The 13,782-nt window shown below is 36.4% G+C and overlaps 2 protein-coding genes across 2 annotated transcripts; one reads left to right on the forward strand and one right to left on the reverse strand.

Moving 5' to 3' along the window:
• Positions 1 to 481: 481 nt before the first annotated feature.
• LOC108385192 (olfactory receptor 6C2-like) lies at positions 482 to 1,348 on the forward strand. Its single transcript, XM_037017129.2, has one exon. The coding sequence runs from the start codon at positions 482 to 484 to the stop codon at positions 1,346 to 1,348; it is 867 nt and encodes a 288-aa protein (XP_036873024.2).
• A 9,072-nt stretch (positions 1,349 to 10,420) lies between these two features.
• On the reverse strand, positions 10,421 to 13,073 carry LOC108385193 (olfactory receptor 6C2-like). Its single transcript, XM_037017156.2, has 2 exons — positions 12,889 to 13,073; positions 10,421 to 11,174 (listed from the first exon to the last, which is right to left on the reverse strand). Exons 1-2 carry the CDS (start codon positions 13,071 to 13,073, stop codon positions 10,421 to 10,423), a joined length of 939 nt encoding a protein of 312 aa, XP_036873051.2.
• Positions 13,074 to 13,782: the final 709 nt, after the last annotated feature.

Genomic DNA, 13,782 nt, shown 5'->3' on the forward strand with positions numbered 1-13,782 from the left:
ACCATCTCCTTTATATATCCATTTCAGGCACCACAACTTAAACCCAAAGATTTATAATATTTAGCTTTTGAGTATTAAATTTTGGAACAAAAATACTGTATATACCATGAAAATATAGCTTAAAAGCTGTCCATTCCTGATCCTAAGTGGAAATCTCTACCAAAACATGGACTTAAAATATTAATTGGAAATAAAGCTGTGTATTAGGATATTTTTGAATATTTAAAACAATGTCAGTAGTAGTAATTATAAGGAGAAACTTTCTATGTGCTTTGCTTTCATGTGGAACATGTCAGTCGCGGGAATGTTGAGGGAGTTGAAGGAATTATCTCATCAAAACACTATTATCAAATAACAGAAGGAAATGCATGTGACTGGGTTTGCTTGGTATTGATAGACACTGTGTCAGTTGACCCTATTTGACATTGTTCCTCAGATTCAATTTCTGTGACTTTTATGTGAAGATTGGCAGAAGTCAGTGATGAGAAACCATTCAGCAGTAACAATGTTCTTCATCCTGGGACTGACAAGTGAGCCACAGCTAGAGATTCTGGTTTTTACCTTTTTGTTTATCACATATACATTTAGTGTACTTGGGAATCTGACCATAATTTCTCTCATCTTCGTCGATTCTCACTTAAAAACAGCAATGTATTTTTTACTTCAAAATTTTTCTTTCTTAGAAATCTCACTCTCAACTGCCTGTGTTCCCGCTTACCTGTACATCACATCAAGTGGGAACAAAGTCATTACCATCAAAGCCTGCTTCATTCAAGTATTTTTTGTCATCCTCTTTGGAGCAACAGAGTTTTTTCTGTTGGCTGTGATGTCCTATGACTGCTGTGTGGCCATCTGCAAACCCCTGCATTACGTGACCATCATGAACAGCAGAGTCTGCAGGAACCTCATCCTCTGTTGTTGGGCATCTGGCTTACTGATCATCCTTCCACCCCTTGGTTTGAGCCTTAATCTGGAATTCTGTGACTCTGTTATTGACTATTTTGTCTGTGACGCTTCTCCAGTACTGAAGAATTCATGTACAGATACGTGGTTCATAGAACAGCTGGCCATATTCTGTGCTGTGTTGACTCTCATTGTGACACTTATGTGTGTGGTTGTGTCCTACATGTACATCATTAGGATGGTTCTAAGATTATCCTCCTCCCAGCAGAGGAAAAAAGCCTTTTCCACCTGTTCTTCCCACATGATCGTGGTTTCCATCAGCTATGGCAGCTGCATTTTTATGTATATAAACCCTTCAGCTAAGAATGTGGTATCCATTAATAAGACTGTTTTTCTGCTTATTGTGTCTGTTGCCCCTGTGTTGAACTCTTTTTTTATACCCTGAGAAATAAACAAGTAAAGCAGTCTTTCCATGACATCCTCAAAAGGCTTGTATTCCTTTCAAAGAAAGATTAGATTTTCATATTATAAATTACATTAAAATAAAAACATTATATCCATTGGAAGGAAATTGAATAATGGGACATCCAGTCTCTTACTGTTGAGGAGCAATGAAGAGAATGAGAAGAGATCCTAAGAAAGCAGTGGGAGCCAGCGAGCATTCCACAAATGGGTATTTCCCTTCTTCACTGCAACTTCTGTTTCCTCGTCTACATTTCAATCAAGTCTATTTAGTCTTGTCAAATGTACATTATTCTTCAGTCTCATTTGTCCCTATCACTGTTCTTACCTCCTTGCAAAATCACCTCCTACTTTTTTTAAAAGATGAAATTGCTCTACCATCCTATATTAATTTAATGTGTATGACTATATTTAACACTTATGTACATTATGTAATTCTCATCACAATAAATGTATGTGTAATCTCTCATCGTACACAGTCATTACAATATTATTGAATATGTTTCCTATGCTTTATCTGTCATCCCTTTGACTTAGTTATTTTGTAATTGGTAGTGAGTGGTTCCTGATCGCAATACCTATTTCACCTGTGTCCCTAGCCTTCCTTTATGACAACCAATTATCTCTTGTCGAAATTTTTAAGTGTATTTGTTACTTTGAGTGTTTATTTTTTTATTTTCAAGGTTCCACATATAACCTAAATCTATGGTATTTGTTTCTTCTACCTTATTTTAACTTAGTACCCTCTAAGTATATCCATATTGTAACAAATGGTAAAATTTTAATAGTTTTTATGGCTGAATAATATTCCATTGTATATGTAAACCAAATTTTCTTTTTTCATTCATCTAGGGATGGACGCTGAGGTTGCTTCTTCTTCTTGACTGTTATGAACAATTCCATAATTAGCACAGGGTGCATATATCTTTGTGAATTAGTAGTCTCCTGTTCTTCAGTAAATACCTTTAATTGGAATTAATGGGTTGTATGGTATTTCAGGTTTTAGTTTTTGAACTACTTCTGTACTGTTTTTTGTACATTGCCACCAATAGGACACAAGGGTTTCCTTTCCTTTATACCCTCACCAACATTTGTTATTTCTCATGTTTTTGATAACAGCCCTTTTAATACGTGTGAGGTAATACCTCAGTGAGGTTTTGATTTTTATTTCCCTGAAGATTAGGATTGGTGAGCATCTTTTGATGTGTCTGTTGGCCATCTATAACTTTTCTTTTTGGAAAATTTCTATTTAGGTCCTCTGTTTATTTGTCAAGCAGCTTATTTGCTTTTTGAGGGTTGACTTGAATGAGTTCATGGTACATTTTGGATATTAAACCTTATCAGAATTATTACTTAAAAATACATTGCAAACAGTAGGTTGCCTTTTCATTCTGTTGATGGTTTTCTTTGCTATAAAGAAGTTCTTGAGTTTGACATAGTCACACTTGTTATTTTTTGCTTTTTACTCCTTGCCTTAGGAGACATGTAGAAAAAATTAACTATTGCCTATGTGCAAGGTTTTACACCTATGTCTTTTTTTGGTATTTTTTGTGATTTCATGTTTCATATTTAGTTCCTTAATCCATCACAAATTTATGTTTGTGTATAGTGTAAGATAGCAGTCCACTTTTATTCATTTCCATGTAGCTCTCCAGGTTTCCCAACACCATTTTGGAAGAGACAGTTATTTCTACTTACAACACAACCTTTTTTTTAAGTGCCTTCTCTTTACAAGAGGATAAGAATATTGACTTTTTTAGGTAATATAAGTTGAATTAAAAAAATTCAACCTTCTTCATGCTGCATCACAATAAATATGAAGCTTTGAACAAAAAAACAATATAATAATATTCATTACCTCCTATAATCCGAATGTATTAAAATATACAAAATAAATCATCAACCTAAAGTAAAATATATCTAAATAGTCTAATGATTATCATTTGACTTCCTCTGTGACTAACTGTACCAGAAACAAGTTATTGACATAAAGACCTTAGGTTGTGGTGGAAACAAGGAGGATGAGAAAAGTTGAGATTCTGGAGAGGGTAGCACCGGGTAAAAAGATGAGTCATCTGGACATAGATGCTTCAGCCTGAGGGCATTTTCAGAATCATGAATGTGATGGATTACAGATACCTGGACATCCCTTGTTACTTTCTGAGACAGAAGATGTAGGTTCTTTCTGTTCCTTTTGACCTGAACTGGCCCTTTGACTTGATGCTGGCCATTAGAATGTGGTGGAATTCCAGCTGTGTCCCTTCAGGGCCACTTAGCCATGGAGGTTCCACCTTTCTCGAACATATTATCTGGGCAATGCAGATGTCATGTGAGATTGTGGAATTCTTTTGTTCTCGTTTTCTGAAAGAAAAATTCAGTCAAAAGACCTGATAGAGATTGAAAGCTGCAAGGGGTTTTTTATTTAACAAATTTAAAGTAAAGTAAGGTCCAAAGACAGATGGGCAGCTGCCCCTGAGGGTGGGGAGCCACCTGTGGGATTTTACGTTGTGTCTTTTTCTGGTTTTTTTGGTTTCCTGTCTCCCATCTTGCCATTTTGCATCATCCTTTGAATCCTTCTTGCTTCCTCGCCTGCCGCCTCCTTGCCCAAATTCATGGACATCACTTTTCTCATGAGGGTCTAAGCAACACTCATGGTGGGGCTAAAACTGCAATGTAAATTATGTAATGATGATATTATAATGGCCTCAGAGTCAGTTTTTCCTGAAGTACATACGCTATAAAATCGGGGAAGTCCCAGTAACCCATATTTTTGCTCATTAGTTTGTACTGAGTGGCAAAAGGGGTTTGTCTAAGGGAAACAGGGTGGCCTCCGGGCCGGGACGGGGTGCAGACTGGGTGCTCAGCTACCCTCCTCTCTCCTCTCTGCTCATGTCTGTCCTCTAGCATTCCCCCCTCAAGGACACTAGCCTGAAATCTTTCAGGATAAGAGCAATGAGTCACTTCTGGAACCGCTTCCTCTGAGAAGGGGTGGTGTCTACAGAGTCGGAGCCCTTGCTGTCTGTCAGGAGAGGGAGGTGGGAGCAGTGGGGTTACTTGGGGGGCAGCCACTGCAGGAGATCCTACTGGCTGTATTCAGGAGGATTCATGTGTAGCTGTGTTGGTAGAAATTAGTTGGTATCCTTGTTCTGTGACCATTTAAATGTGGATTGCCTCTAAACAATTAGAGACAAATCTGGGTAGGAGGTTTAAGAGACAGGATGCAAAGAGAAGAAGGAAAACAGAGACCAGAGGTCCCATGAAGGGAGGAGGCACGCGAGCCAGGACCAGGACGCTCCCCAGGAGAGCTCTGTCTGGGCGGCTGTTCCTGGAGTCCGGAAGCCTTTCATAAGAGCCTTTGGCTGTCCTGTGGACTCGGCCTGTTTGTTTCTCCCAAGAGCAGCGTTATCTGTAAGCAAGGGGTGGCAGCCTCCCTGAGCCAGTCAGGGCGTCTAGGCCCCTTCAGTTTTGGCAAACAACCACTGCCAAGGTTCAGGGTGGCATTCTGTCAGCTTGGCTGGACGTCCTCTCTGGGCTTCTTGCAAGCCTGTTCATGAGGTCCTAAATGGGGAGATGACAGCGACCCTCTCACTTAGGGATCAGAACAGGAAAAGGCCTTCCTCATGCTAAAACTGAAACTTCTAGGAGCAGCTGCCCTCAGCCTCCCTCAGGCAGGCAGGCCCCCCCATCTCTGTGTGCCGGGGAAACCGAGAGTGGCTTGGGGAGGGCTCACCCAGACACGGGGCGCTGCCAAGGGTCCAGGTGGTTATCCACCAAGGAATTAGACTCAGTAACCAAGATGGCCTGGCTGTCTGGGACAGTGGCAGCCACTGTGTCGTTAGCAGAAGCAGCCTCTAAAATACAATGGACCGACCCTAGAAATCTCTGCTTCCCATCAGGCAGCTGCCCTGCTGGGGCTGAAAGGACGCCCGGCTCTCCAGCTGTGCACTGCTGTGGGGTCAAGTCCTCAAGTCCTGCTGTTAGAGAACCCCGGCATGACCGTCAGAAGGGCTCCACGCGGAACCCAGCCACTCTGCTGCCTGTCTCAAACACTCAGTCTTACTGTGAATTATATGAATTATATGTGATTTATGTATATGAATTAAATACCAATGTGAGTAAAATATGAATGTGAAATTTTGATACAAATTACATAGAAATACATTTTATAAAGTATATATGTTCATTTGTTGATGAATATATTGTTTAGATTGTATTTGTACGCAGTACTTGTGTATATTTTTATGATGAACACTTGCATTCATTATATAGTTTTTAATGCTTTCAAACAGCAGAAAGTATAAAAAGATTTACAGTAAAAGCTGTTTTTATCTTCTTATCCTCATACGCTTATTCACTTGTCTGTATACTTCCACTATTTTTCCAGTGTTTCACTGAATTTTTAGATATACAAAAAATTAGGTGATTGATTTTAATTTTCAGCTTTTTCTAAATGGAAGGGATGTGTTACATGCATTGTTCTGCTTGTTTTCTTACATATATAAATGGGATAATGGAAGTATTTCTATGTCAATACACAAAGAGTTTCACACAATTTTTATAAATGTAAGATATTCTGTTCAATGGAATTTCTCCTGAATAGAACAATTTCCTAATGAAGGACATTTCAATACATTATCTTCTTCTGCTACCAGGAGCAGTACTGAGATCAATGCCATTAAAATGGTATTGGTTCACACACTCACATACCTATTGAATAAATCCCCCAAAATGAATTACCTCTTGAATACATTTGGATTTGAACTTTGCTATTTGGCTTTTGGTAGGTGTTATAAAATTGTGCTTTGTAGGATTATGGCGATTTGTATTCTTACAAACATTGTCAGTGTCAATTCCCACAGTACTCTGATAGTAAAGTATACTTTCAAAGTGTTGGATTCCTTCAATATGATAGGTGAGAATTGGTAACTCAGTGATGTTTGATCATCTATATTATTAGGAAAAATTTTGACATTACCATGGGTTTAGAAATTATTCCTCTTTTATTTTATTTTTAGTAATCTTTTCATATTGTTTTTACCTTGCTTTCTGTTGGAATAGTGGTGTTTTCTTATTGTTTTCTCAGAATGTTTTTTTAATTAGAGAGGTTAGGTTTTAGGTTAATAATATCAACTGCAAATGTTTTTCCCAGTTTGACATTAGCTTTATTGTTTTACTTACTGCCACACAAAAATTTTTTATAAATTACTTATTGAAATACAGTTGTTAAATTGGTTTAAGCTGTATAACAGGGATTCAACAACTATACATATTGCCAAATGTTCACCATGATAACTGTAGTTACCACCTGTCACCATACAAAGATATTATATCGTCACTGGTATATTCTCTTTGCCGTCCTTCCATCCCAGTGACTTATCATATAAATTGAAGTTTCCCTCTTTATATCCTTCGTCTATTTCACTCATTTCCCTACTCCTCTCCCCTATGATAACCAACAGCCCATTATCTGGGTTTATGAGTCTGTTTCTGTTTTGTTTGTTCATTTGTTTGTATTTTAGATTCCACATATAAGTGAAATCATATCGTATTTGTTTTTCTCTGATGTATTTCAGTTAGCATGGTACCCTCCAGGTATTTCTCTTAGTCTTTCCATGTTGTTGCAAATGGAAAGATTACATTGTTTTTTATGGTTGAGTAGTATTCCACTGTTCATAGATATACCATTCTTTATCCATTCATCTATTGATGAACACTTAAACAAAACACTTACGTCTTTGGGTGGCTAAATTTCCAGAATGGAATTGCTGGGTGATATGGTATATCTATTTTTAATTTTTTGAGGAAGCTTCATACTGCTTTGCATAATGGCCACACCAATTTACATTCCCACCAAAAGTATACAAAGGTTCTCTTTTCTCCACATCCTTGCCAACACTTGTTCTCTATTGCTTGTTGGAATGAGCCATTTAAACTGGTGTGAGGTGATTTGTAGTTTGATTTGCATTTCCTTAATGATAAGTGATGTTGGACATCTTTTCATGTTTCTGTGTCCCACAGAAATTTTTTTCAAAGTTAAAAAAATTCAAACCTATCAGTCTTTTCCATTAGTGTTCCTGGATTTTGAGTTAGTGTAGAAAGGTTTTTCCAGGTTCCTTTCAGCTACATCTGCCTTGTGCATGTGCTGTGGATAGTGGGGTATGTATGGTAGGGGAAGTTGTAGAGGTATTGCTTCTCCCTCATTGCCCCTTAGACCTGTGGGACATTGTATAAATCATAAGCACCATGCAGGTCTGGGCTTCAGAGCATGTCTTTGACTCCAACTATGGTGTGGAAATAACTAAATCTTACAAAGCAAAGTATGGTTGGACTTGATGTATCAAACAGGCATATAGATTGCATTGGAAAGTTAGACAGTCATAGGCTTCTCAGCATGAGCTGGATGAGAACATCCAGTCAGATGTCACTCATTGGTAAAGCAGAATCAAAATTAAATGTACAAGAACATTCTGTTATTTCAGTGGAAAAGCTATTTTGATTCAAGGAACCATAATAATTATGAAAGACTTCAGCCTCAGTGTTATCTAGGACTGAATAAATAATTATTGACTCTAAAGATTTGGAGGAGTTAGCCTCTGAAACCAACACAGAAGACCTGCTGCGTTTTGAATACTACCTCTTTTTCAACCTTCTTTATGTCTTCTATGAAAGTCAGTTTAGATTTTCTGTGCCTCCCTGAGTCAACTAAATAAATTATATTTTCATAGACAATTAGCTATTTCATCCAGATGTTCAAATTAATTTGCATGTAGCTGAACAAATATTCTCTTTGGATTACTTAAATATAAAATAATTTTGAATTACTTTTCCGTATCAATTATTTATTTTAACAATTTGCTCATACATAAAGCAAGGATAAATCATTTGTTCACTTTAAAGAAGACAAGTGTAAAGAAAGAACTCAATGTAAGTAACACACAGGTTATGAAATGGATCACTGCCATAACCTTAAAAAAGTCCCACATACCTGTCTGCATCGCGCTTACATTTTCGTCCATTCCCCAAGATATAAGGACACTCATTTCTATGATAATTTCCTTAATTTTCATTGCAGCTTTACCATGTAGGAATTTAATATGTATTATATTGTCTGGTTTTATGTTGTTTAAAAACTTTTGTATGAATGCAATTAAGCTGTATACATTTTTCTTTGCCTTATGTTCCCCATTATACTTTATGAAACTTGTTCATGTGAATGGTATTACTAAATTGTGTTCAAAGACTTTACAGTATTCCATTCTGTGACTTTGAGCACATATGATTAATCTGTTCTTTGACTGATGGACAAGTTTTCACTTTTAAGAAGAGCAATGTTATAAATAATTGTATGCTTGGAACTTGATGCATATGTGCAAGAGTTTCTCAAAGTTCTATTTCTAAGAATTATAAATATTCCTGACTCTGAAGATCATTTACTAAAATGCTGTAATGACAATTAATGATATACTTACAAAGGAATTTTTCTCAATTCATTTCTGGCAATAGATTCAGCTAAAAGGAAATAATGATTAATTAATCTAGCAATGTGGGATGAGGGTACAAAAGAAATAGGGAAGTAATGTGCAAGAAGTAAAATCTAAAATAATGATAGATAGGCTTTTCATAAATGTATATGTAAATGCAAAGGACTTGGAATATCCACCTTTCTTTTGAAAAAGAACACAATTGGTGTTCAAAACCTTCTATAAAATCAAAGTCATTAAGACAGCGTGGTTTTGATGCAAGTATCAATAAAATATAATTGAGAGTATGGAAATAACCACTTATGATAAATACTGATTTTCAACAAGGTGCCTGACAATTCAATAGGGGAAAGGCTGGTCTTTTTAACAAACATGCTGGGATAATTGAATATCCATATTTGAAAATGAACTTAGACTCTGATCCCATATCATATATAAAAATTAAAATCTAAAAATTAAAATCAAGAATTAAAATCTAAATGTACAAGAACATTCTGTGATTTCAGTGGAAAAGCTATTTGATTCAAAGAGCCATAATAAATAGTGAAAATTTGAACAAAATGGTTCAAATACTTAAATTTAAGAGCTAAGAAACATAGGTTAGGCTCATATTTCTTAGATAAGACACTAAAAGAACATGTATTAAAGAAAAAAGTGGAAAAAATGGACTTTGTAACAATTTAAAATTTAGTGCTTCTTCAGGTATCATTAGGAAAATAAAACAACAAAAGTAACAACCAAGCCACTGATTGGGAGAAAATGTTTATAAATCATGTATTTGTTATGGAATTTTTTACCACAATATATAAAGGATTTTATAATAGAAAGAAAAAAACCCAATTAAAAAATGGGCATAAAATCTGAATAGAAATGTTGTGAATGTATACAAATAAAAAGGATAATAAAAGATGTTCAATATCATTACTTGTTAGGATAGTCAGATTAAATCCACAATCAGGTGCTACCACACACTCATGTGAATAGGCATAATAAAATAGAGTCTATTCTGAGTCTCTGGTAGATACCGTATGACTCAGAAATTCCTCTTGTAGGTACAATGAAATGAAGATGAATCTCTTACTATCATACAGAAACAATCCCACTGTCCATCAACTCATGAATCAATAAACAAAATACAGTATATACATATGATACAATATCCTTTGTTGGAAAAAAGATTAAGCTACTGATAAATGTTGCAACATGGGTGAACCTCAAAAACATTATGCAAAATTAAGGAAGATAGGCACAAAATTCTACATATGCTTCCATTTATATATGTCCAGAAAAGGCAGATTTTTAGGGACAGAAAACAGATCGGTGGTTGTACTGAGCTACAGGATGGAAGTGTTGAATGACTGCCAGCGGCCATCAGGAAAATGTTTGGGAGGTGATGGAAACATTCTAAAACTGGGCTGTGGTGTTTGCCACACAGTTCTATTAATTTACTAGAATTCATTCAATAGTGCACTTACAACTTGTGACTTTCATGGAATTTAAATTACATCTCAATAAAACTGTTAAAATTAGAATGGGAGTTTTTTACCTTTTGACCTTTTTAATTCACTAGTCCTTCAATTCTTTGAGATAAATACAACCCTTTTGATCATGTCTTGGAAGGCTTGTATCACTTGCTTGTTCCTCAGAGTATAAATGAAGGGATTCATTGCTGGGGCAACTGAAGTCATGAGTACTGACACCATCTTATTCAGAGAGACCAATTCTTCGGCAGGTGGTCTGATATACATAAAGATGCAGCTGCTGTAAGTGATAGAAACCACAATGATATGGGAAGAGCAGGTAGAAAAAACCTTCTTCCTTTGCTGGGCAGAAGGGAATCTGAGGATGGTTCTGATGATGTGTGTGTAGGACATGGTCACACACACCAAGGTGACAGTGAGTGTCAGCACAGCCATGACCAAGACAAATCGCTCTATGGACTCTGTGTCAGAGCAGGAGATCTTCAGGACGGGAGCAGCATCACAGGCAAAGTGATCTATGACATTGGAGTCACAAAACTCAAGCCCAGAGACCATGACATAGGGTGGGAGGACAATCACCAGAGCTGACAGGTAACAGCCTGTGAGGAACGTGGTACAGGTCCTGCTGTTCATGATGCTCATGTAATGCAGGGGTTTGCAGATGGCCACATAGCGGTCATAGGACATGGCAGTCAGGAGAAAGAACTCAGTCACACCCAGGACGGTAATAAAAAATAACTGAGTGGCACAAGTGTTGTAGGTAACTGTATTGTCCCCAGTAGCAAGGGTATACAGGTATCTGGGAATACAGACAGTGGTAAAAGAGACTTCTAAAATGGAGAAGTTGTGGGGCCATCAGGTGAGAAATTGGGGATCAACCGAGGTGAGGCTTAGAACCTCACCCCCCCTGTTTTGAGAGAAATCTTCTGCATCCGTGGATGTTTTGTTGCCCTTGTCTAGCTCGGATTAATACTTATTCTACAGGCACACACCTGATCATCTACATTTGCCCTCTCACAGCACTAAACTATGTTTTCTACCTTTATCTTGCATTTACCTACCACTTCAGCATTTTATTAAAATAATAATGATAATAATAATAAGGGAGAAATGTGGGATTCACATATAAATCAAGTATAAAAATCAAACGAATAATCGTATTTGATCTGATTGTTTATAGTTTATGATGCGTGATCAAAATTGAAAGTTTCTGTGATATGACTGCCCTTGCACTGCTCACCATGTAAGAACTTATTCACTATGTAAGAACTTGTTCACCATGTAAGAACTTGTTTGTTATGCTTTAGAAGATTGAAGCCTGTTGAGAATTAGGCTTGGGGTAGATTAATGATTGTGCATTGAGTCCCCCATACAGAATTTTATTGTTGTTAACAACCATCTGATCAATCAATATGGGAGATGTCCTCTCAAAAAAAAAACAAAGAATACAGCTTCATGCAATAGCACAGATAAATCTCAAATCCAAAAAAACCAGTTACTTTTGTTATTTTTGTTTGTTTGTTTTGCTGTTATGGACAATACCAATATAAACATTCTACATGTGCACATTAAAAAAAAAAAAAAAGAAAAAAATCAGTCAGCTCAGGGGTCAATTCTATATCCTTCAACAACTTTTTGAAAGTGCCTGGAAAAATTCAAGTTATAGGGTTTGGAACTTTTGAATTAATGATCCTGAAAGAAGAGTGTCAAATCCACCACATAATAAGCCTGCTCCCTAAACTCAAAAATGTATTTAGACTCTGAGGCAGTAAACAGTAAGGAAAAAGAGTTTTTTTCCCCAATATTGGTGTTTTTGAATGCTTGTGAATATTTGCAACTGAATGTTCATGTTTAACTTTTTGTCTAATTACTTGAATTCAGGCCCTCTTCTAGGCTTTTATCATTGTATGTATATACATATATGTATGTATAAACTATATGTGTATTATTATTTATGTGGAGGATGGCATAATATGTCTTTAAGTTTTCCATGAGTGCAAAAGTTGTTAGCTGCCTGGAATCACCTCGAACCCTTGGGAGCATTCTGAGCACAATCTATTCACTATTAGCTCTTGATTTCCTACTTGGGATATTTTGGGTCTGAAACTTTTTGTAGTTAACCTCCATAGCAGCAGTTCTGATTCATGTCTTAAGAGATGTTGCAATAACTATCCTAGAATCTAAATGAGAAAGTAAAAATAATGTTAGTAGGAATTTGTTTTTGTTTTGTTCAGGGTGATAGTTTCCAGTTTCTTTGCACTTTTATTATTTAAAATTTACCAACGGCAGGATATAATTACTCCCATTTGGGACACCATTTCAGTATGTAAACATAAACTTGGTTTTTTGATTGGGTCCAAAGGTTATACAACAAATCTGTAACTCTTTATAAACACCTGGGCAAAATGTTTTCCCCCTCTATTTTAAATAATTATTTTGCAAGGAAATTTATTTAGAAAAAAATGTGTTTTTTTTGACTAAGTACAGACCTCTTCATTGAGTCAATAAAGAATTTGTTTGAAAATAAAAATAAATAAATAAAAAATAAAATGGAGAAGTTGCGGAGAAAGAAGTACATAGGAGTTTTAAGGCAGATGTCTACAAAGGTGAGGGCGATGATGGTCAGGTTCCCAATTACACTCAGAAGGTAGGTGATGAACAGAAAGAGGAAGAGCAGAATCTGTAGATCTGGGTCATCTGTCAGTCCTACCAGGATGAATGTTGCTAACACTGTGTAATTTATCATCTCTGACCTCTGACTTCTGCATGTTTTGTTTGTGAAAATAAGGTAGAATTTGGAAATGAAGAGTGTCCAGATGGACCGAAAGTGGGAGTAGAGTGCGAGTTCCAAGCAAGCAAATATCACTTTATTTGATAATGTGGTCGTGTTGGTAACTCATATAACTTCGAGATTCGGACAACAGTATGAGCAGAAAGCTGGTGTTAAACATTCTTATCATTATATTAATGATGTCCATGGTACAAGGATTCCTAGATTATGCAAACAATCAAAAACCCCAAAACAAAACCTGGGAATAAAACTCTTTTAGTGGATAATAGTCAGTGGAAAAACAAAAACAAAACCAGTATCATGAGTCCCATCCCAGCAGCAGGGGTCAGCGTGACCCACTGGTTTGGGGCATGGAGTCTGGAGCTAAGTGTTCAGCTCAGAGTATGATTCCTTCAGCACATTGACTTTAGCCAAATTATTAAGCTTTGTGCATCAATTTCTTCATATACAAACCATGGAGGATCATTGAACTTTTTTCATACAGTTGTTAAAGTGAGTAAATAAATTAATACATTTAAACCACTAGGAATATTGTCTGCCATATAGTAAGCACACTATAAGGGCTTGCTATTCTGCTTCTATACAATATTTTAGAATTGAAGCTGATAAACCTTCTACTGTTAAGTCCTATGAAGCCTTTTTTTTAGTGGAATGTAGAGTTGAT

This window comes from Manis javanica, chromosome 10 (assembly GCF_040802235.1).
Source record: "Manis javanica isolate MJ-LG chromosome 10, MJ_LKY, whole genome shotgun sequence".
In the NCBI taxonomy this organism is placed as follows: domain Eukaryota; kingdom Metazoa; phylum Chordata; class Mammalia; order Pholidota; family Manidae; genus Manis; species Manis javanica.

Excerpts from the sequence above, each read along its gene's own strand:
- LOC108385192 (XM_037017129.2), top strand. The coding sequence starts at position 482 with ATGAGAAACCATTCAGCAGTAACAATGTTCTTCATCCTGGGACTGACA.
- LOC108385193 (XM_037017156.2), bottom strand. The coding sequence starts at position 13,073 with ATGATAAATTACACAGTGTTAGCAACATTCATCCTGGTAGGACTGACA. Across the intron at positions 11,175-12,888 it reads CCTATGTACTTCTTTCTCCG|CAACTTCTCCATTTTAGAAG; the intron begins CAACTTCTCCAT and ends CTGATGGCCCCA.